The 25,175-nt window shown below is 35.7% G+C and overlaps 1 protein-coding gene across 2 annotated transcripts in view; it reads right to left on the bottom strand.

Annotated features, from left to right (window-relative positions):
- LOC139982254 (uncharacterized) overlaps window positions 1–25,175 on the bottom strand; it is a 281,036-nt gene that overhangs the window by 201,123 nt on the left and 54,738 nt on the right. For both annotated transcript variants that reach the window (XM_071994906.1, XM_071994907.1), the window contains exons 2-16: window positions 12,551–12,615; window positions 11,908–12,213; window positions 9,276–10,804; window positions 8,472–8,677; window positions 6,741–6,820; window positions 6,444–6,532; window positions 5,825–5,956; window positions 4,565–4,770; window positions 4,161–4,240; window positions 3,856–3,944; window positions 3,242–3,373; window positions 2,635–2,837; window positions 2,165–2,238; window positions 1,848–1,936; window positions 984–1,103 (exon numbers count right to left, since the gene is read on the bottom strand). In XM_071994906.1, coding sequence (XP_071851007.1) covers window positions 984–1,103; window positions 1,848–1,936; window positions 2,165–2,238; window positions 2,635–2,837; window positions 3,242–3,373; window positions 3,856–3,944; window positions 4,161–4,240; window positions 4,565–4,770; window positions 5,825–5,956; window positions 6,444–6,532; window positions 6,741–6,820; window positions 8,472–8,677; window positions 9,276–10,804; window positions 11,908–12,213; window positions 12,551–12,615 — 3,400 coding nt within the window. The remainder of the gene's footprint in view (window positions 1–983; window positions 1,104–1,847; window positions 1,937–2,164; window positions 2,239–2,634; window positions 2,838–3,241; window positions 3,374–3,855; window positions 3,945–4,160; window positions 4,241–4,564; window positions 4,771–5,824; window positions 5,957–6,443; window positions 6,533–6,740; window positions 6,821–8,471; window positions 8,678–9,275; window positions 10,805–11,907; window positions 12,214–12,550; window positions 12,616–25,175) is intronic.

The raw sequence follows: 25,175 nt of genomic DNA, 5'->3' as shown, positions 1-25,175 counted from the left end.
CACAGTCAAAGGTTTATTTTGTTCATAGCGGTTTATGTCACATAATATTCCAGAACAACAAACAAAGCCCCAAACATATAGTATTGTAATTACTTTACTATAGACTACATGACATTTGGCGGTATATTTCAAATATTTCTACCAGTTTAAGAACAAGAAGTAACGTTATATTAATCAATTTATTATTCCATGTCGTTTATGTTGGCCTAATATTGTTTTCTTACAAAATAGAGACACCCACTAAATGCATCAATACACTATAAAAGAGGAGGCAACTAATCATAGACATAGAAAGTTGATTCTCACTCTAAGCGGACTGACAGTGTGAACTCTACCAGTTCGCGATAGATATCTATGTTTTTTGTCCAAATGTAACTCAATTGAGTATCAATTTTTATTCGGACGATTTAGTAACTTGACAAAGATGTCGTCTCTCCGGATGGATGGAACTCGTTGAGTTCCTTACCCCAGATTATCGTTCAGAGCTTGTGTTGAATCGAAAGACGGTGCTACTTGGTTGGCCGTGTGTGTAATATGCACGCAACTAATTTGCATAACCAGACATTACATACCTAATTAACCTCCTTGTATTTCAACATTTGAACGTGGTGTTATAATTTCCTTTTAACTTGGAACATATCATCGTTTACCCACTATATTCACTTTTCAGATCAAATTTCCTCATCTGCTGATTAAACTTCGCAAAGAGCAATTTGACTGATTGTATTTCACGTCACTTAAAAATTATTGCATAGCAAGTGATATGTTGACCTAATAATGTATTTCTACGTTAATTGTAGGCTTCTTGAATACGTTATTTCTTTACCTGTGACAGCATACATAACATTATTACAGATTTTCAGATTCGTTTCCTACGTGGAAGATGAATAATCATAACAGCTAACACTAAACATAAAAAAATACAAAGTATGATGGATTTTAATAATATTAATTCAATATTACATGACATGACGGTATCTTACTTGTTGACTTGCTGCAATTTGTAGTAACATTATAACAGACCTATGATATTCTTTGGTATCATTCGTATTCAGAGTAACTGTCCCGGAACACATTTTGGTCAGACTATGGTGGTCCTTAGGCTGTAAATGCAAATGAATTAAACAAATTCTGAATATATAATTAAGTATAAGCTCAGCATCAAATAAATGGTCCAAGAGTAAAGTTGAATTTGACTGGTTAAAGGACACTTCCATTCATTATAGTAAGTTTTAAATGTAATCTCAACTTCATACAATTTTCGAGACCAAAAAGCCCCCCCCCCCTCCCGCATTGTCCTCTTAATACACAAATCAGATGCATATATAATGCAAACTCATTGGAATCAATTGTATCCGTCTTAACTCTAAAGTCATCTGTTGTGTAATTGTTCTTACCATAAAATCTCTAAATGATTTTTTGGACAACAAGTATGTTTGTCAGGCATGTCTCTTGTTCCTTAATGTTTACACATAACAGTGACTTCCTTACATACCGCTATAACTTGGAACCGGTAATGTCACACGTGGTATGTAACGGCTAGACAAATTCAATGTCCTCAAAAAGATGCCATGACATCTGTTTGTACAGACACAGGCGTAGAACTGATGGTGGCACACTTTGTATGTAATGCATAGCCAATACGTTTAATGGTTTTTATAATAAGACTGCAACAAGAGGACTTACCTGCATGAGATTTATGAGATGGTTAAGTCATTCCAATTCTAGATTTATACAAAGAGGAATGTAAATGCAACAAAAATCAGATGATCTTGTAGCTTGTTATTGTTATTAGCTTTCGCAAGAGCAATCTAGCTACTACTTATTGTGAAGTTTAAAATACTTACCTCAAGAGTCAGGTACTCCTGGGATTCCACCATCCATCTACCTCTTGTGAAATTTAAGTCAAGTTCTTGTTCCCCTGGTTTCCATAAGACTGCCGAGAAATGAACATATACGCACGGTGACCGTTCTATGATATTTAATTGGTTGTGTTTGCATTGTCTGTACCTTTGGTTTATGAATAAGTTCAAACTTAAAAAGCTGTTCTTCCAGGTTATTGAACACATTGGCAACATATCTTTCCTTTCGTATTGTACCCTTAGTTGAAAGGAATTGCATCATGCTTCGTTGCATTATGTTTATGGTTTTATATTTCTCTCACCTCTGAGTTTGTCTGATGCACAAGGCCAAAGGGAGTCGTTTGGAAAACACAAAGGTACCAAGCAGTCAATGAATCTGTGTAGAAAGAAAATCCCGTACTTTATCAGTATTTACAAAAAAATGGGTATTTTCATCGATAGACTTTGCTGTTTCTGATTAATTACAATTGTTTGCTATTTTATTAGATATTAACCCCATTACAAATACATTATGCACGTCAAGCTGCTATGAAATATGATCGTTTTCACTATCATTTATTTTCTTGTTTTAATGTTGCGTAAGATAATATCAGCATCCAAAATAACCACTATGTATTACGTACATTACCTAATGTTTAATTAACACATCAGCTTAGCAGGTATAAAATAAATCAATAGTTGACACATATTTTGCATAGATTTTAAATCCTCGAATAAAAGTATGAAAAACGTTTTCTTTCTCTATTGTAAAACTGAATCTTTGTTAACTTACGAGATTTTCTTCAATTTTTGACATGTTTGTGCATAACAAAGTAGCCCGATGACTTGTTCTTGTGTGAATTCGATTTTCGTTTCCGTTCTGATTTGGATTTCCTCTAAAGTAGACAGTGCGGGCACGTGGTTTCCATTTTCCAGAGTTATACTGTGCTGCTCCGCTTCACGAAATGTATCGAGTACTAGACAGGATAATGGAATCTTGAAGAAGATAGAAACCGTATTATGAATTACGTTTGTAAGCGAATATGTGTTGCTTGATGAAACATACCCATAGACTAAGACAATTTTAATTGGATGTTAAGAAGTCACGTTTATTTCATGCAAATATGTCATATTTGCTACGTTTCCCGGGCAAAAGTGTAAACATAAGTTTTAAATTGCTACTATTCGGAAAGAGAGACCCACGCTAGAAATCATCAGCTAACCAAAATGGCAATATGAATTAATTAAACCAATGTTCTGTTAATGCATGTAATGTAGACATATGTAAATAATTGTTGCAACATGAAATTTTTATTACCATCTTTAGTAGATCCCGATCGATTATATTGTTTTCATATGTTTGCATTGCATGTTACAATATTTGAATGAAACCAATTCACCTTATTCCTTGATGCAATCTCAAGAAATTGAATGTTAGCTCTTTGTAGGAGTCTGCTATCAGTACGTCTAAGTGCCATGCCACCAGAGCATACACTTTTCAACATCTCAAGATCCTCCTCGGGTTGTACAATCTATTTAGGTAATCAAAATAAGACACCATTGACTCGGAGATTTTAATCCCAGCAGAAATAAGAAGAAAAAATCTCTTTCACTATTGGTATTTTATTGCCAAGTTGTTTTATTCCAAAGTAGACGATTTCAATGTCGTGGATAGTTAAGCTTGTCGAGTTTTCTTCTTACTATGAAATACACTAACTACATTGTGAGTAGTAGGGAAGTAGACATTTCAATTACAGAAAAGTCTTAATTGCATAATTAGATACACTAGCAGGAAATGAAGTCAATGTTCTCATCTAAATGGCGTCATATCAACATTAATCCAAGTGAAAAATTGTGCTGTGCTGGATATTTTGTATTTCATTCTCACTGTTTGCCAGGTTAGCCTTCATCATTACTGTACATTTGCTATATTTTGTTTTGCACAGAATATGCATTTGTTATGACATATATATAGTATTCTTATGACATAGAACATGATTAACCATTTACTTACACCAGAAGTCAAAGATTCCGTTGAGCTCAGTCGCCATTTTCCAGAGGAAACATCTAACTGAAAGACATATTCCAAAAGTTGCCAGAATACTGCAAAAAAAAAAAAAAATATGAATCATTTTCGTTCAATAAAGTTTTGAAACGTTACTTTTTGGTAATTTTGAAACCGTCGTCATCTTTGTGTTAATTGCTAAACATTTTGCTGTCGATTTGATTTGTTATTGATATGAAGCAATTATGAAATGTAGTTAACATATACTCATGCATTGATAAACATATGTTTATGATGTTTTGGAATATTCTTACCGGTAATACTTCTTGAATTCATGTTCGATTTCAATTTCTCTACGGTTAAGGACAGAGGTAATACAAATTGTCCATGGAATCTGGGATAAATGAAAAGAAAGTCTACATATTGAATAGATAGTAGCAACATGAAGTTGAATGCTTGAACATAACATTGGTGACGAGGAAGAGAACATTAACATGTTCGAAACATTAAACTTTAAAATAACACTCAGATTGATCATAAAAAATTAAGTATTTCAAAGAAGGCAAATGTGTATCCTAAGCTAAGAGGAATTGAACTTTAACTTGTAAAAAATGCACAACCTGTATTCAAAGAAGTTATAAACAGTTACTATTATGATTAATATAATTAAAAGCGTTGAAATATGAGCCGTTATTATGCTTATGAACTGTTTACTCACGCTAAGGTTTTCAGCTGAAGACACCGTTGTCCATATTTGACCACTCCTAACATGTTTTCCTGGGAAATTTCGTGTTCTGCTGGTGTTTTGAAGACCAGTTTCTCTATTGATAATGAAACGGGCACACTCAGTCCGGATTCCAGGGTTACCTCATTCTGTTGTGCTACCTTGAAGCTGTGGTCTAGTTGAAGGCAGGGTACTCCGATCTAAAGATATACGGTGAAATATTGACTTACAATAATCACATTTTCTTATCATATATGTAGCTCAAGTTTGTTCTTCACGCCAAATCTGGATAAAGACTCGTGAGTTAATTAATGTTTTAAATCAACATCATTATCTTGAACAAGAGAATTTGACAGTGATCTTAATTAGTTGTAATTTGGAATGAATCACCTGCATGAACAAACAATTATATTGACCAGTTAAATACATAAACAGCTGAGTAAACCTAATCTGTTTTTTTTTTAAAATTATATTAGCTGCTTTAGTTTTTCGTTCATGACAGCTTGTGCAGCTTTAATGAACAGTTTTATGCCTTGTACGGGTTTACGATGTGTACTAATAATATATTGTCGATAAAATTGCATGTAAATATAATGACTTACACTGCTTATATTCTTCGTGACAAGTTTTGTTTGACATGAAAACTTCGAAGTCTGTCACATCATAGTTCATACTGCATATTATTGATATTAAATTTTGTTAACAAAAGGAAACAACCAAAAGAAATTTACTGTCCTACCTTTGCTTCCCAATGCTAATTTGGATTTTAAGACAATTATATTTAAAATAGATTTATTGTCTAGAAATGTTTTGAAACAATCAATTGAGAATAAATATATTCTCTTCAAATTCTTGCTGTTTTTTGATAATCTGTGTTTCTTAACCCTAACAAAAATCATCATTTTTTAACTTCATACACACACACTACAGATATAAATATATAACACCATGCCCAGTGTAGTCTATCTGATGTTCTTAGCGTGTGTTATATCTTATCTTAGACCAATACATTTAATACTCGTGTCGATTATTTTTGTTCGAAATCATTACTAAACATCTGAGAAGTCACGTTGCATTTTACAATGAGCCACGCACTGCCGACAATTTGGCACCTTAATTCAATGTAGGACTATATTCTAACAACAACACACACTTGGGGAATCGGAAAATGCAGAAAAGATCCTTGCGTGAAGTCTGTTGGATATGACACTAAACGTTAACAGTTCAAAATGCGGTAAAATCCTATGTAACAACCTTTTTCCTCGATGCAATCTCAAGAAACTGAATGTTAGCTCTTTGTAAGAGTCTGCTATCAGTACGTCTAAGTGCCATCCCACCGGAACAAATACTTTTCAACATCTCAAGATCCTCCTCGGGTTCAACAATCTATTTAAAAAATCAAAATAAGACACAAGTGACTTGTAGATTTTAATTCCAGCAGATATAAGAAGAAAACAATCTCTTTCACTATTGGTTTTTTATTGCCAAATTGTTTCATTCTAAAGTAGACGATTTCAATGTCGTGGAAAGTTAAGCTTGTCGAGTTTTCTTCTTACTGTGAAATACACTAACTACATTGTGAGTAGTAGGGAAGTAGACATTTCAATCACAGAAAAGTCTTACTTGCATAATACATGACACACTAGCAAGAAATGCAGTCAATTTTCTCATCTAACATGGCGTTATATCAACATTAATCCAAGTGTGAAATTGTGCTGTGCTGGATATTTTGTATTTTCATCAACACTGTTTGCCAGGTTAGCCTTCATCATTACTGAAAACTTGCTACATTTTGTTTTCCACAGAATATGTATTTGTTATGAAATATATATGGTATTCGTATGACATAAAACATAATTAACCATTTACTTACACCAGAAGTTAAAGATTCCGTTGAGCTCAGTTGCCATTTTCCAGAGGAAACATCTAACTGAAAGACATATTCCAAAAGTTGCCAGAATACTGAGAAGAAAACGTTATGAGATATTTTAGTTTGATTAAGTTTTCAATTTTCTTTTTTAGTAATATTTGTAACCGTCTTCATATTTGTATTACTAGCTTATAATTATGTTGTCGGTTTGATATATCTATTAGTAAACACATTAAATTTTGTTAAAATAGATGGATACATTGATAAAAATATTTTTCTGGTGTTGTGAAATGTTCTTACCGGTAATACTTCTTGCATTCATGTTCGATTTCAATGTCTTTTCGGTTAGGAACAGAGGCAATACAAATTTACCATGGAATCTGTAATCAAATGAAATGAAAAATCTACATATTTTTTATATAGTAACAACATGAATGCAAATGCTTGAAAATTACATCCTTGACGAGGAAGAACACATTCACAACTTCGACAGTTAAAAGTTATACAACTTTAAAACAAACAAGCCTACAGACACACACCAGTATCTCCATTCTTCAAGCTGCCTTCCCCGTCACTGCAAGTCTAGAATTGCCTACAGTCAAGCCCTTCGTCTTTGTCGCTTTTGCTATAACAATTCCTCTTTCATTCGCCATACAGATGCTTGGAAAAAACACCTTACTGCCAGAGGCCATAATGCCAGAAAGGTGCGTGAAGCCATTCAGAGAGTCCGCTCCCTTTCCAGATCATCTACTTTGGCAGTGAAGAACAAAAAAGGACGAGAATGCAATAACAAGCTCCCCTGGTTGTTACTTTCCACCCAAATTTCCCTCCTCTTCAGCAAATCACCTCTAACAACCACAACATTCTTCTCACTTCAGATAGACTCCAACGAGCCGTCCCTGAAAACCCATCATCGCCTACAGACGACCCCGGAACCTACGAGACCTTCTTCTGCGTTCTGCTGTTCCACTTCTAACTTCTAACCCTACACCCATTCAGAATGGTACTTTCAAATGTGATCGTACTTCGAGATGCTTCATCTGCAGCCACCACATTGTTGAATCCGATTCCATCACCAGCCACAGCATGCAATTGACACACAAGAGGAAGGGTCACATCACTTGCGGTATCCAGTTATGTTGGCGAAACCAAGACCACCCTCAAGAAGCGATTCTATGGTTACATATCCACAGTCAACACCATGAAGACTGAGACCCCAGTTGGAGAACAGTTTAACCTTCCCAACCATACCATAAACGACATGTCCTTACAGGGGATTGAATCCTTAGGTAGCCGTCCTGACCTAGTACGAATCAGCAGAGAGAGGTTGTGGATGCAAAGCCTTCGCACCATTCAACCTCATGGGCTCAACATCAGGAAGGACATAACCAACTTGTTTTCTGCCCCCTCCTCCTCCCCTTGTTTCCCCAATCACTCCTCTTGTCATAGCTCTCTTCCACCTTTTCTTCTCCACACCTGTCTGCATTTGTCCTTCTCCAGTTTATTCCCCTTCCATTTATCCTCTCTATGTCCCTCCATTGTTTATCTCCTACCTCTCCTCTTTCCCGTTGGTTTATTTTTTTCTCCTCTCCATCCTTCTACTAATACCCTCACATATATATCTTTGTGCTTGCTATGCTCATTAACCTGTCTGTATTTTGTGCGTGTTTTTGTCCAGTCTGTTACTGTTACTTGTCATTTAGCCTTTGGAGAATATCCTGCTAGGATCGAAACGTCAGGCCAACTTACTTGTACACATTATCCTACAAAGGTTCACTAGTGGATAAGCAGTTTGCTAACAGTTTTATTTTATTTTAAATTTAAAACAACACTTATATTGAAACAAACTATTAAGGTATTTCAAAGGAGGCAAATTTGTACTCTGAACTAACAGAAATTGAAGTATAACTTGTAAAAAAAAAAACATGCATTACCAATTTCAAAGAAGTTATTTATATTTACTATTTTGATTAATTCATTTAAATTCGTTTATATCTGAACCATTAGTATACTAATTAACTGTTTACTCACGCTAATGTTTTCAGCTGAAGACACCGTTGCCCATATTGAACCACTCCGAACATGTTTTCCTTTGTAATTTCGTGTTCTGCTTGTGTTGTGAATACCAGTTTCCGTACTGATAATAGAACGGGAAGACTAAGTCCGGATTCCAGGGTTACCTCGTTCTGGCGTGCTACCTTGAAACTGTGGTCTATATGGAGGCAGGGTACTTCGATCTAAAGATAATAACGGTGAATTGTTACGTTACAAATAATCACGTTTTTCCTATCATGTACGTAGCTCAAGTTTGTACTTGATACAACATCTGCATACAGGCACTTTCATTTATTGTAAAATTCATAAGCAACTGAGCATAATTCATTTATTTTTTTATGTTTTTCATGAAGTTCAGTTTATCTAGTTTTAAATGCCTTTCAGGGGTTTTAATATGTGCTCTACTAATTTAATGCCGATAAAACTGCATGTAAATATGATGACCTACACTGCTAACATTGTTCGCGAACGTTTTGTTTGAGAGAAACACTTCTAAACCTGTCACACCGTATGTCGTACTTGCCAGTATTGATATAAAGTGTATTTGTCAAAATGAAACATCTAAGTAAGTTAGTGTGCTACCATTGATTTCCAATACTACTTTGAATTTAATTGTTTTTCAATGTGAACCACGCACTGCCGGCATTTTGGCACACAAATTCCATATATTTATTCCACCAAATCACACATCTGTGGATTACAAAATGCAGAATGCGCCATGGCTTGTAATTCCTCCGGATATGTCACTAAGCTTTAAATATGGAAAACCTTTGTAACTACCTTCTTCCTCGATGCAATATCAAGAAGCTGTATATTTGATCTTTGTAACAGTCTGCTGTCAGAAGATCGTATTATCATGCCATCAGAACACAATCCCTTCACAGTTTCAACGACCTCCTCTGGATCATCTGGCTGTTCAAAAAGACATAGAGATGCAAAAGACGCTCCTACTTCCACACTTTTCAAATATTTGATTATTCTGCCCGAGGCTTTCTTGTTCAGTCCACACGCAAAACGAAACACAAATTGAAGATCGACAGGATTGATTTTGTTTAGTTTAGGTTTAAGCCACAAAGGCCAAAAGCTCCCAGCATACGACGACAAATATCTAGCGGCATACCATTCAGCAAATAGTTTGTGATAGAAACGAACGAGTTCACTTTGTTTAGTGTGGTGAATATCATATTCTTCTGGTTCGTTGATTATTTCATGAGTTTTATCTACGATAAGAATGCCGATGTTTGAAAGTTCTTCATAGCAACCCTTTCCAACTGTGTCGATGAAGGTACGTTTGGGCCAAGCAATCATTTGTGTTTTTCCAGTGAGACCATCAAACGCAAGTCTGTTCAGTTTGGAGTATTCACGTATTGACTCTTGAATTGGTTCCTTAAGATCTTTCTTCCACATGTGACTGTAGAAACAGTCTATCACGTACTTAAAGAAACTCGTCACTGAACTAAACTCGATAACACCTTTCTGATCATTGGCAACATGGCTAAATAGGACGCAGAATATCGGCACCTGGCAAATATCATTTAGAATTGGACTACTGTTCAGAGCATTTGTTATACGTTTACTTGCTTCCAGGTCACCACCAGTAACTGTTCGTTGAATGTACTCATCCCTAGACTTGTCACCGAATCCAGTCAATCTAATAATAACAGTTGCTGGATCTAAACATGTTGGTAATGAAGATGATCTAGTGGATACCACAACCTTGACATTAGGGAACATTTTTCCAGCGATCATGTTTATGACGTCAGTTTCTATAACACTATTCTTATCAGGATACTCATCAAATCCATCCAACACGATAATCACAGATAAACTGTTTCTCAGTATTTCGCCGATGTCATCATCCGTCAGAAGTGATTCTTTCGGCATCAGGACAAAACGAATAGCTTCAAATATTGAAGAGATATTTCCCAGAAGCCTAAGTGGCAGCAGAATGAAAACAGCGACATTTTTGAGCGGTGATGCAACATTTCCCAAACACCAGTCATATGCAGCTTGAAGGGTAAGGGTTGATTTCCCGTAACCAGGGTCTCCTTCTAATAAGATTCGATTAGATGGAATAATATCGCTGTCAAAAATGTCTCGGAATGATTTCAGACTCACTAAACCTGATTCTGCAAATGATTGCGAGACATGTTTGAAGGAAGAGGGTTGGTGGACAAGTTCTAAACCAGACTCAACATATATATCATCAACGCAGAATATCTTCTCTCGTATGTATGGAATTGGCTGAATTCTATTGTACCACAGGGCGTATGTGTGCTTTAAAGAGTTCGTGAAGGTCTTTAGTTTACCTGTAGTGAGAAACGAATAGCGTATTGCAAGTGAGCAGATCTACACACAAGCTAAGATAGCAATCGTCTACAATTCACTGTGCCGTGCGAAAGTGTTAACTACAGCCCGCCTAACAATGTACGACAATTACAACTCTATACGCAACTGGCATTACTTAACAAATAATAGATAGTCGGGCACTGTGCGTGGACTTAAGATTGGTACTGGGCATCAATTTACCGGTTGTAAGTCGGTTCCAGTAAGGATCTTAAACACACTAGTCAGCACCAGTTTTAATATGTGATGTCACCTGTCAAATATCATTGTCATATCATATATTTTTTTAATGAAACTACTACAGTTATACCCTAAAATAGAAAACAAATTTAAGGCGCATCGAACGAAACAAAAACAAAAACATACCATTATCGGCCTCACTAACTTTACTCCACACCCTCGTTCGAAGTTGACATACAACTATTTATTCAAATATAAATATCATTGCCATGAAGCCGTTTGTAAAGAGGAATACGTTAGAAGTATACATTTAACTGGAATATGTTGTTTAACCCTCCGCTGCGGTCATTGATTCAAAATAAAAGCAATTTCAGTTTCGTTTCATACATATTTTAATAGCCACAAACTTGTTTTTTACATAAACTCACACAAATGAGATTTGCAATTTTTGTACGAATATATGAGACAATTGAACATTGAAGTTTGTATGTGTAGCATTACCTAAGAATTATAGTAAAATGTCGGCTTTGACCTAATCATCGAGAATATCAAATTTATATTACTAAGATATTACCCACCCAATCACATAGTTGTATTATTACACGCAAACTTGTTTATCTTCAATTGTAAAACAAACAATAAACCTCTAGCTATATTTTTCTCAAAATTCACTTTCTGTTGAAAGTTGAGTGTTATACGTTAAAGGTTAAAATATCCGATTTACCTCAAAAACTTCTGAATAGCCTCCCATAAATGGTGATTAGTAAATGAAATCACAAATCGTTAGTAAATAGCAGTAAATCGATGGGAGTATTTCACATTTTTAACAATTATGACAGTGCCGCATGATCATGTACATATAACGTTATGCGCTAAGTTACAGTACCTTCTTCCTGAGCCTTAGACTGACCATCACTGGAACATAGTCTTCCTGTATGTTCCTCATACAGCTTTTTCACACGTTCCTCAGTCCCAAAAAGACACATTTTCTTCAGCGCAGACAGAAGTGTTAGGATATTTGTTGGCTTTATTTGTCCTCTCTCTTCCATATAACGAATCATGAGAAGGCCCGCACTGACTGCAGTACCCAGCTCCTCTATGATAACAGGCGTATATTCAAAGAATGTAGCAAGTTGAAGAACAGTTGTAACAGTCAGAACGTCAGCAAGTGCAACTTTAAAACTACCAAAACCTGTTGAGAAAAGAAAAAAGATTGAAGATACCTAAGTAGTACACGGAACACTCCCAACTGATGCGTTAGTGATATGATCGTGAATATTTTGAACTTATTGATCAAAAGTAATGACCTGGTCATCCCTTTTACTTTCAAAAGTATGATAAGATATTATGTTGTCAATTTGTTTAATGATATCTGCATTACATTCGCCAATATTAAGTATTTTTATCAAAGAAAAGTGAAGATGGCTTCTCAAATAAGTTAGCAAACGCAACAGTGTACCATGGATTGTACATAACACGAGTTAGACAAAAATTACAATAAATGCAAATTGTTCAGTTTTCAAACTTACTGTTCACTGTCTTCCTCACATCTGGTTTGATGTCCACGGGATTCAAATTGGCAGCCATCTTAGGTCTGTAGATTTGTATGCAAAATACAAATGAGGGTGAATTACTTTGGGTGCAAATTCTTTGTAAAGTTCCACAGTCAAGACAATAAATGGATTACTCGAGATATACATGGGTTTCCATCATGTTGATACTTTGAATGGTTAATGTTACATTTTGACTGTGTCCCTCTTGTGATCGATGGTGCAAACTGTATAATTGCTATACATGATGTGTATGGAGCTGCCTTTTATTGTACATAAATGCGTATAATTTTAGAGTTATCATACGAAATTAAAATATCACTTACAATTACTCGATTAGAAGAACCGGAAGTAGCTAGACTAGAGTGTCAGTTAGAATGTCAGTTAGAATGTTTATATTTATGATGTAACCTATTGGATTTCACTGAGAAATAATAACTAGAGTGTCAGTTAGAATGTTTATATTTATGATATAACTTATTGGATTTCACTGAGAAATAATACAGGAAACAAATATGTTATAAAGGCACATCTAGGCCTATTAAAACAGCAGGGCTGGATCAAAATATACATTCACCTAGATAATTTTCAAATAAATACAGGCAACATGACTTGATAACACATCATATCTTATTTTCAGTTGAGCTTGACAAAATACAACAATGTGCTTTTTAAGTGCGTTGAAACGAACCAAACAAACAATGAAACACATTCAACCAAAACCATTATGCATTGGGTTATACATAATTGGAGCACGTGATAGGCCTATGGGTTACAGTTTACTCTCTTTACGTCTCAGTAAAACCAAAATCAAAGAACAGAAACACGTTGATTTTTAGCACAGTGCGTATATATTATAGCGTACGCCTAGGTCAATAAACGTTGCATTATAATCATATAATAACATGTATGATCATAGGTCTTACCCTACGCCTTCATCTACTTTATACACTGTACTAGACCTTGGTCTACTAAAGTCAAATCAGCCCTACAAGGCCTAGAATAGTAGTAGTATTATTTCGTTATATTTGCTTACACTTTTCTTTTCAAATTTGGCTGCCAAATTCGATATCTCAAGCGCCTACAGTAACAATGAAACCGTGCATCATGTACACTATAAGTAAAACGAAGACCTCACGCGAACGACTGTACAGACTACGTAATAATTACATTAGTGACGCGCACGTCTAGTAAAATAAATTAATGTTATCTGGTGTAAATATTGAATAGCCCCATCGAATGGAAAAGTCCTTATGTACAGTAGCATCCATCACCACAATTCCTTATGTGGCGATAGATAAGCCACATAAAGACTTATGAAAAAAAGATCATCGTTTTGTGACAGTGTAATGACCGCATGATATATAATATGTTCTTGGTCAGTATGTGGCGGTGCTGATAGCGCCACATAAGGACATGTTATTGTTATAATGTGGCAGCAATTTGTATTCACATAATGAATTAGATCCACATAGTTTTTGTCCCGTTTGGCGTTACATACAGTCGGTGATATCCTTTGAATGCATTATGAGGTCAAACACTGTTTTGAACAATTTCTCGTATTTTATGAGTATCGACACACGCATTGTATTCGCTTTTCTATGCAAATACCGTGCGCAGACATAAGGAGAACCTGTGCTCAAAAACCAATAAGTTCACAAATGGTATCGATATATAAAGTTTGTCAGTTTGATAAATTTGATGAATTTGATAACAGTCGCTTAACAATTCAAATATACTAAACTGGCTTAAAAATAGGAACAATAAAGGTTTAAGTTTAAGTAATCCATAAAATATGTTTACTGCTCATATTACTCCAAGTAAAAATGTTCACTACGGCTTATTAAAGGTCTAACTTGCACACCAATTATATAGTGATATACAACTATGCTAGGCCTATACATGTTCAACGATGTAGTTAGACAGTAAAGACAACCATTTAGCGAATTATTGCATTACTGAGGTTAACATTAATTAGAGAAATTAAACACAGGTATGATACCAAGGTTAAGTTGCATTCCCTTAATTTTTCTAGGTAGAACTAACGTTATGCTAGGGACCTAATAATGATCTACTAGTTGCTACTGCATGACATTGTAGGATTTGAAGATTTTACTTTCCGAAGTTCGATACATAACATTGTAATCTTAGCCCAACGTGTACCCTTACATGTAGTATTTTGAACCACTATTCCCTGGTACCGATAAAACATTACAACACTATGCACATTTGAACTTGATTCAACTAGCCATGGCTGTTGTCGAGTGTTGGATTAAGTAAAAAGTTTATTTTGCTTTATATCTGATCGAATGGAGGTACACTTATTGGGAAAAAGCAAGAGAGGAGGGTCCTGGGAGTGAATCCTTCGAAAATGTAACACTTTCAAATACTATTTGTTTTCTCATAAGGATTTTAAAGGACAAAAATACTTTTTAGAAATTTCTTTTTTGGTATTCGGCATTTTTTTGGTGGGGGAGGGGGTGGGAGGGGTGGGATGGAAAGCGTGTTGGAAATTGCGTCTACCTCATAAATCCTGCCGTTTGTGCTAGGAGCATACCTAAATAGTGAATGTTTGTTTGATGAAGTTAGACGGGTTGCAATGATAACATGCGATGGTAACATGAAAAGTAACATGTAGTTACTTAGTTGGAAATGCCATCTCTATAACATTCTTAACTCTATAAAGATATTGTTCTCTGAATGTAAAGTATTTTGGGCAGGAAATTAGTTCCCTACTACAAAAATTGGTCGATGACGTGTAGATGGTTATATGTGTTACCATCTCAGCATATTATCTTCAACATTGGTTGATTTACACTTTAGATGTCAAGATGTGTGTTACGTTTGTAACGTTCTCATGTGTTATTTTGGGCATTTAGCATTTGATCACTATGCAACAGTTTGTAAAAAACATTGCGGACAAATGATATGTACAGTTTATGGTGGAAAAAGACATTTCTCCCGCAACTATGATATTGCTAATTTTACTGTTGACATTTTTCAGCATAAAACATCACCAAATATTGAGAATGTGTATCTCCACATATTAAAGTACTATGAGGATGTGTTTTTTTTAACCTAAAGATGCAAACAATCTACAGCAATTGTGTTTGACAATACACTTTAACTTCCGGATTATATGAATAGTAATACGTAAATGGTGCAGATCTCTTCCACGGGAACACAATGCCAAACCTTTGTTGCAAAAGCGATACCTGTTCATGTTTTGTATTTGATATGAGTATATTATTCGAGCACAAATAGCTGTCATAACCTTTAAGCTCAGGAAAGCAGTGTTTGTATCTCCATTAGCCATACAACCGCTCAATATTGTTCTCCACCAAAGATGGAACTTCTCAAGTAGGTGTGCATATTAACATGTGACATCTAGAATTTTCAGCAGAACCAGTTTACTATCATCCCTAATTTCAAATTTCTGTTCAAGATTTTACGGTTGTACAACATATTGTGTAAAGCAACATTTAATTTGTCACTATATTCCCTTTTCTTTTCGTAAATACCCGTTACGTTACATTGTATGCATACAGCCTCATCCTATATGCTACAATAGTACTTTCGACAAACACTTCCTTATTCCGCAACGGTTCTCTAGTGCGCAATCACGGAACTCGGGTGAACGGACAACACCCCAGGAAAGACGTATACGTACGGATTAGTAAGTACAGTGTTAGATCACGTAACTATTTCATGTGTATACGCTATATGCTTCAAGATATTTTACAAAGCTTATGCACTAAGGATATTAGGCAAACACATGCATACTAATATTGATAAGAACCAGTACTAAGTGGACTTCAAATGCATTCTACCTTCTCATCGTAATAGCTAGCTATACTTCCTCAGATTATGTTCTATTAAAGAATACATATACTTTATTTATTTTCAAACAGTATTGAAGTGTCCATAACCACTATAAATACGACGTCGTATCTTCATTATTTGCTCCCTCTCAGCAGTAAAATTACAAGATAGTTCCGGCTCTGCCGATCTCCTTGAAAGAGGTCGAACTTAAGAATGACAAAAGGGAACCTTATTGACAAACAATTTTCAACACCACCATAAGGTAACAATCAATAAATGGTTTTAAACAAAATGACACCCGTTCTAAATTGAGATCGCAAGAAGCTACTTTTTTTTTTATCACAAACCTTCCTAACAATTGATATAGGCCTACTTATCGTAGTTACGAATTGTGAAAAAAAGTTATGTGTCTGGGTTAATGGACAAGCCGTAATGATAACAACTTTGACGCAATGTTATTACTCTAAAATAAAACCAAATGAGTTGTAGCCTACTAGACTGGTCTGTAACGATAGAGAGGTAAATAAAGTGGTACATTAACTAGCTTGATTATATGGCCTACATATAGACAAACAAATAGTATGCACAACGTTGCGCTGATTGGATTGAGCTGATATTTAATTATGACTGGGCCTATACATGAAGTTATAAGTAACTTAGTTTGTACGTACGCCTCAATTCGCCTGATCCAATGTTCTCATAAATCAAAGTAAAAAACGGTTCCGTGGTTCATAATAATCACTATGGCTTTCAGCACACAGCTTTATAGTTGAAGTCATGCTACATGTCATAATGCAGCATATAGTTTAGTGAAGAGCGCAAACCTGGAACATGGTTTGTCCTTAAACAGTTATAGAATACTCACGCGATATATCTATAACGTACATAAAATCATCATAATGTGAGTTTAATACTGGCAAACATTCACTTCCGGTTGAACTGGCGGAAGGATGCAATAAATGGTAATTCAATCATTTTTATATATTTATTAGATATACTCCTTGCACGGTCATTTCCTTAGCCGGAAAAATTCAAACCATTTGTAAACTAATTGACGTCGGTTTCATTTTCTATCTTACACGCTGTAGGTTAAACAATGTGTTTGTAAAATGTCGAATGAATCACCTCAATTGCATTTACTATTAGAGTACTATGTATGGAATCATAGCTAGTATGTATTTTTAAATATGAAATATCAAATGTCTTTAGCTGTTGAATTGACAGTAAGAAACCCTTTTATATTTATGTGAAATACCAATGCGAAAACATTCACATTAAACTACTCCCTAGATCTGCGTATAAGTGTGAGTTTTGCGTATGATATACCCATCCTTCATTCATTTACATTCCCGAATTCCTTTATCGTTGATCCCTACATAGTGATATAGCTTCACAAACCTCAATACAGATTATAGACCTATCTGTGATGAAGATGTTCCCTGTTACATGTGTGGTCTCTGGCAGGCTCTACTACTATATATTATTTGCCTTGTTTGATATAGGGTAACTTGAGAATTCCGTGGGAGGCATGTATCAGTTGTCCACTACACCTGCCACCCCTCCCCTTTTGTGGTTCTATTAAAAGGAATCCAGTATTTAATTTACCAGTCTATTTATTATGCTCCCTTTAAGTGTTAACAGTAACGTACGTTATTGCTTGTCTGTGTACCATCTGGTGTGAGAAGTTAAATGTGTGAGAAGAATTTGGGTCTGTTACCTGGAGAAAAATTACCCAGAGTTTCTCTCAGTTTGAAAGTTATTTACAACATCTAAGTTTGAAAGCATTTATATCATTCATAAAGACACTCTAAGCTGTCAAACATCATTAGTAGAGAGCCAAAAGGATAAAGACATTGATTATATTAATTTCTAAAGTAAAAGTTCAGTTTTAACCTTTGCACTGTAGTCTCATCAAGAACCTATTGATTTATTGTTCGTGCATACCTTGTATTTATATACGTTGTGAATGTACAAATATCAGCCTACTGTTTAGTGCACTTTTAAATTTATCTTCCAGATCTTCTGTGATTGCAGAAAGCGTCTAGAATGTAGAAAGTATTTAGTCGTTACTTATCTGTAAAGACTATAGTGCGCCTACATGTTCAAACATTATTGTTGTGACATATGCAAAAATGTGGAAAGATGAGTATCCGAAATCATTGTAGGCTTGAGATATACATGGCATGAAAAAACAGCTGTACACAGTAAACTAGAAACATTGTTGTCACATCCGTATAGTTAAGTTGATTAAAATTAAAGTCATCTAAGATAAGGCAAGTTTTACTGGGTAACTGCGTCAAATTCCAAAAAGGAGTAAAATCCTTGCTGAATGTAGATATAGAACCACCGTGCAGTATGTATATAACACACTGCCACTGAATATACTGCGATCAGGGTACGTGATTTCATTAAATAACTCAACTGGTTGGAGTCTGATATAACGTCTGATAGTTTCTGTAGAATGGATACAACTTTATATATAGAAACCATCACCACCAACTCTTTAATCCTCACTGCCAAAAAAAATGTATGAAATTAACTGGAGTTTTATCATTAACGCTTGTCTCTAATGAGAAGTTTGAGTAGTGAATTATGAAATAAATTAGGCCTACAAATATTATAAATGAGACTAACAATGATTTCCTCATTAACATAACAGGAAGCACAACGAGTATAATTGTCTGTTCCATTGAATACATTTTGTTAATTTACTGCTGTAATACAGAAATCCTCGATTGATTCGATTTCATTTCTCATTTCCGTGATTTCTTGTGTACAACTTGCATTCCATGTAATAATTTTTTGCCCTGTTTTCAATGTTGTACTTGAGAAAGCGTTCCGACGTTTATCCAAAGCCATATCAATGCCTGCTTGTAAGATCACTTCAAGCTTAGGGTTTGAAAATACTGTAGCCAAAAAACTACGTGTTTTACAAATTGTGCGATTTCCCTCTCGTATGTTTTAGTTAAACGTCCACTGAGCTCCGTGGAGGCAACGAACTATGTTTAGAGCCAGGGTGACAACGGTTACGTAATATATTGTTTTAGCATTATTGTAGTGCGCGTGCGCGCTACAATATAGGCATTACTTGCAAGTGAACGAAACCAACCTGACTGGACGATGAGAATTAAAGTTTCATTTAATATCTGTGTATTTGCAGTTTCAGAGGCTAGCTGCGTAGGCAACTTATTCTGAGCCTGTCATGGCGCTCACAAGCGCGCTTAGGTACCCACATGACTAGACGTTGCAACCTAAACTTTCATATAGTCTCTGCCCAATTACACTTTCATAGGTTAGCTGCGTAGGCAACTCATACTGAGCCTTCCACGGCACTCCATCACTGCCCCTTGCACGCTTTGTTAATTAGTTTCAACGGAAGACCTCACATATCATGTAAAACAGATTGTTAACAAGAATAAATTGTTACTTGTGAATAAAGCTTGCTTTTGGATGCAATTTCACTACAATAGGGCCACAAAAAACGACGTTCCGGTGAAGTGTATGTTGAATTTGAAATGATATGATGCATTTAGTACGCAGTTGAGGGTTCGGGATTGTACATTACGCATTGCAAGTTTGTACAGGTACCATCGCTATCAGCCTTACATCCTGGAGAATGTAACTAACTAGCTAGCTATATCATACAGTACAGTGAAGTGATGTTATACCTCCTTTAAGTTCCTATCAACCTCCTGCAATTTCTATAACCCTTTGCACTTTTGACCCTCAGTTTTCTCCCGTTAATTCCCACGGTTCCGAATAAAGAAAAACATAACAAATTGTTCGGTATATATAATCCGGTCATACGAATCAAACGTTGTTACGTTAACGGTAGAAACTAACGTTATCTCGCTCTCCAGTCTAATACTGGGAATAATTGTGTTTGTGAAAACTGCATGGCTAGATTTTGTTTTTCTTTGATGATCAATTAAGTCATACTTCTTCTCTGATTAAGTTTAGTTGTTTAGTTGAGTAGAAAAAAAAAAAAGATCAGGAGGGACACTCAAGGACCCTATCGGAGAGAGAAAAAACCGGAAAACACAAACACTCCGACCCGATTACAATGCTAAAAGAGCTTGTCCTAAGCATTCTTAAACCCATTCACACTACCTGCAAGTACAACTTTTCCAGGCAAACCGTTCCACTCATTCACAACCCTATTAGAAAGAAAAAATATGCCGAATATCAATCCTACTTTGTGACTTTGGAAGTGTAAGACAATGACCTCTGGTACAACTACTATTAGCAAACATAAAATAGTCGGTAAAGGATAAATTGTAACACCATACACACTCTTGAAAACCTGAATCGAGTCAACACGTAACCTCCTAAGCTCCAGTATGGTGAGATTTTCTCTCATGGAACTATTTCATTTACTTTCCACACTCTAAAAATGTAACATTGCAAAATGGCGGAACGATTCCTTGTGTTTATTCCTGTAACGATGTGATTCAACGTACACACATTATGGAATGAAAGAACGTCTTCATTACTTCCTGTTGAATTGAATTATTTCAACCCCTGAACAGATAGTTTCCTGTTTTGAGAAGTTTCGTATACATAGTATTATATACAGCATGTACATTATGTACAGTCCTATATTTAGAACATTGGCAAATGAATCAATACCTAGACTGATCCTCTTTATTTGATTCACTCACAAACAAGCTTTATCGGACGATCATGCTGTCAGAGAATGTTCTATGATATTATTGATATAGGTGTGTAAGTATATTGAGTGTTGTTAAGGAGCCCCAACCCCTCCTCTTTCATTGACGTGATAGAAGTATAGCAGTTTCTATAATGATTTACGTTTTCGTGTAATTAACATTTGTAATTATCTTCGAGTGGGAAGTGCCGCTATTTCCACCTTCCACATGGTTATCACTCTCCGTAACCACGCGATACTGCACCCTAGGCACGGCGTAATATATACGCAGAAAATAACGTAATATTTAGTCGATGCAAAATAAAAGTGAATCGATTGGATTCAAGCGCACAATCTGTAAACGGCAACGAATGTACCTATATATCGGCTGACCTTAAAGTTCCGTCTTTTGTTTTCAATCGCGCTCAGACAGCAATTACAGCTACACTACTTCCTTTTCTAAAGAACCTTAACACTGCGAAAAGGAAAAGAGGGGAAGCTTTCAGATTGACCTCATAATAAAAGTACCTATTAAACACAGTTCCATAACGTTTTTTTCAAATAACATTACGGGTAACACAAACAAATGCTCACCGGCATTCATAGCGAAAATATGTTACTTTCAGATTTTGCTTTTGGATAATTTACCTTAAGATCATTTTATCTGTTGAATTGTTGATTGTTTAACGAATATGATTATTTTTTTAACATTGATATCAAGAAAACTAGATATTTTTGTTATAGACAATGATCGTCTACGTTAAAATATAAACCCAGCGATGTCCTTAGTTGCAGGCAAACATAAAACCTGAACTGCTGAACATTGTTTATCACACTGCGAGTATTAGTCGTAAGGTACAACACATTTTCAGTACGTTTGGAAACTTCGTCAGAACACAATTGCAAGACTGGGTAAAGCGACCACCTTTAAATGATATCTATCCACTTCAAATATTTGCACAAATCGTAAATAGTACCACAATCTGAAAATATTGAAAGCAACGAACCAACAAAGTCAACACATCTGCTACAATTATATTTAGATCCGGGGACTCTACGACTACAAATGAGCTTGACTTATTATGCCCCTTCTGGCATGTAAAACAAATAATGATAAAACAAACGTACTAATTAATTGACACCTAACTTCCCCTCAGCATATGTAGGCAATACGGCTAACATCACAATTCCCTAGCGTTTTTTGAACTTCTTTCATTACCATTGTATGAACAAATTAAGCAGAGCTTTTAAAGTAATGTAAAGTCCTACTTTTCCCCTACAAAGTGATTTTAACCGATTTTTTATTTGCTAATTCACCTTTTAAGTTTGGAAGTGTAAATTTCTAAATCATGAGATTTCAAAATAATGAATGTGAAGATGCAATTTACAAGTGCCTGGGAAGTGCCAATTCCGGCAATCTAGGAGGCTTTTTTTGGCAAAACTTTCCTAGCTAAGCTACGCGCAAACCTTTGGTAGCGGTCCGCTTAGCTAGTGTCATGATGGTCCCTTTTTGATCCCCCCCCCCTCCATTGTCTCTATGGCTACGATGAAAAGTTTCATAACTTTCTAATTTCCTCTCTATATAGCATATGTATATAAAATGTACGTCACGTAGGTATATATTATATATGTAGCCTATGTATGTTTATGCATCAGATGTACGTATATATGTGTAAGACACAGTAATGATCAATGACCAAAAAGTTGGTCTACAAGACATCCGGGGTTGTAGTCTTTACTGCGGGCGTTTCTTAGCTTTGTAACGACTACGTGCCCGCTGTGTTCATACAGTCAATATTGTCGTGTGGGGTGGAGGAGGGGGAGAGGAGGGGCAACGGCGATGGGTATGCGTTACAAAATGACAGTACACCGCCTGCACCCCCCCCCCCCCTGAATGCTACCTCTGTAAAACTATACAATTGTTTTTATATTTCCTGACCTAAAGGTTGAGTTATTAGTGCTTTGTCACAGTAATACACCCAATAACACCATTTTTGGTAAGAGTATGTTTGTTCGAACGAGTCGACATTTACAAACAGTTATAGGGAGCGCATCGGATTCAGATGGAAGGTTAACAGATGGTGGGCTTGGAGGAATTCTCTCATCTCCCGACTGGTTATCTTATGGGTCTGAAACTTTACGTCTAGAGGCGAATCAATGATTTTATAAAAGAGGGGGCAACCTTGGGATCTGTAAATCCTACTCCAATTTAAAGGGCATGGGTGCACTCTCCACCCCCCTCCCCTGATCCAGCAAAAAAATCAAATTGTAGACGTCAAACGGTGCATTTATCCTAAGTATGACTTAACTTAGGTCTATATTACTATCTCTTTAAAGCCAAGGTTACACTAATAAATATTTTGTGTGAGGCTGAAAAGGGACGGGCAGGTGGAAGTGGTGGGGTATGCACCCGGAGTAGTGAACTAATTTTCCCGGTTAAATGTTTAAATGACCCGACTGCACATTTTACCCGAATGATGATAGGAAGTTTGTTTGTGGGAAGGGGTTGGGGGTATTTTCTCGGTGATCCTTTGCGCACGGCACTGAAAGAGTGTAAATGTTTTGCTTGGTAATAAATGAAGAAGCAGCAGCACATGATTTTATTTCATTTATTTCATTCCAGAATTAATATAAAATTTATAAAAAAGGAGTTATAAAATACGTTAACAGGAAGTATAACTAATATGGAAAGATGAAATCATATACATCGTGCATTTCAAATATAAGGAGGGAAATCAATATAACCCTCCAGTGTAGTATATCCATTCTTCGTGTTTCTGCAGCGTTAGGCCGTACAGTGAATGCATTGTTTGATAAACAGTTGAATAAACCATTGCTCTAAAATTAATTGTATCACTGGGCTGACGAACTTCCGATAGATATTTTACCCTCAGGTTGGAACGTTGTCCGTGCATCTGTCCGCTACAACTACGGTGCCCGTCAAAATACGCATGTTCTCATGCACAGAGTTATTGGCTATTGACGCTGCGCATCAAGTTCCCTGACACCCATACCTCGTCAGGACATATGTGAGTCCCCACCATGCCGTGTAACATGAATCGTCCATTAACCTAATCACCTGTTTCGAAGTTTTACATCTCCGCTCATTTGTGCACTTCCGTACATCCGTAGAGAATATTTCTGAATGGGTCTATCAATTAATTGACCTTTTGACCTTTAACTCCTGGTCAAGTATAAAGGCCCTATTTTAAAGTTGGTGATATCACGCGGGACGACGAATTAGAAATGAAAACACAAAAACAAATTAAGTGTTAATGAAGTAAATAGCAAATTCACAGATGATTTACTTTAATCTTTTACTTATGATTTTTACGTACAATGAAAAATCGTCGTTTGAGAAATAAAGGTTGCAGTATAACCATCACATGTTCACTTTCCACCAATCAGAGTAGTGCAATATGACAACCGATCATATAAGATTCTTACATGAGGTTCTGGGAAATCAGTCAAAGATGAGTATAATTTACATTAGGACTATATTACAATTAACAAGTAATCACATGTTAATATTGTCCTAATATTGTGTCTTTGCAATGGATATTTTACAGAAAGCGTTAAGAAGCCGAACACTCTCACAATATTGTCATTCCTTAATATTTTGTATGACATATACGAACTACATCAAAGAGTTTACACTTATATCAACAAAGTTCATTAATTTGTAAAAAGAAATATATACATTAAAATGAATTACAATGTAAAGAATGTACAATTCATGTTCTTTACTTTTAAATTCATGATTCGTAAAGAAACTTACTTTTACACTTAATTGTACATTAAAATAAAAGTAGCTACATAATGTAATAGTTATATCATTCCTCTGAAATGTGAAATTCCACTAACTATTGATTTCGTCATTTTTTTACACATTTTGCGTCACGTTCTCGATTTTCTTGTTGTTCTAAGAGATTTCCAATATTCCTGGTGTCATGTTGGTGGTGTTTGTACTTATGTGACACCTACACCACTGCTGAAACGAGTTCAATTACACATTGAAAACCTGAAAGTACCGTCTCTCTACCACTACCACGAACTTTAACTTTATCTACAGTGTTACGTAACCTTCTATTAAACTATACCTATGTCACAATGTGAAATCTCAAAACCGAGGCA

This window comes from Apostichopus japonicus, chromosome 16, assembly GCF_037975245.1.
Source record: "Apostichopus japonicus isolate 1M-3 chromosome 16, ASM3797524v1, whole genome shotgun sequence".
Classification (NCBI taxonomy): domain Eukaryota; kingdom Metazoa; phylum Echinodermata; class Holothuroidea; order Aspidochirotida; family Stichopodidae; genus Apostichopus; species Apostichopus japonicus.
This window is presented reverse-complemented; position numbering and strand designations above follow the sequence as displayed.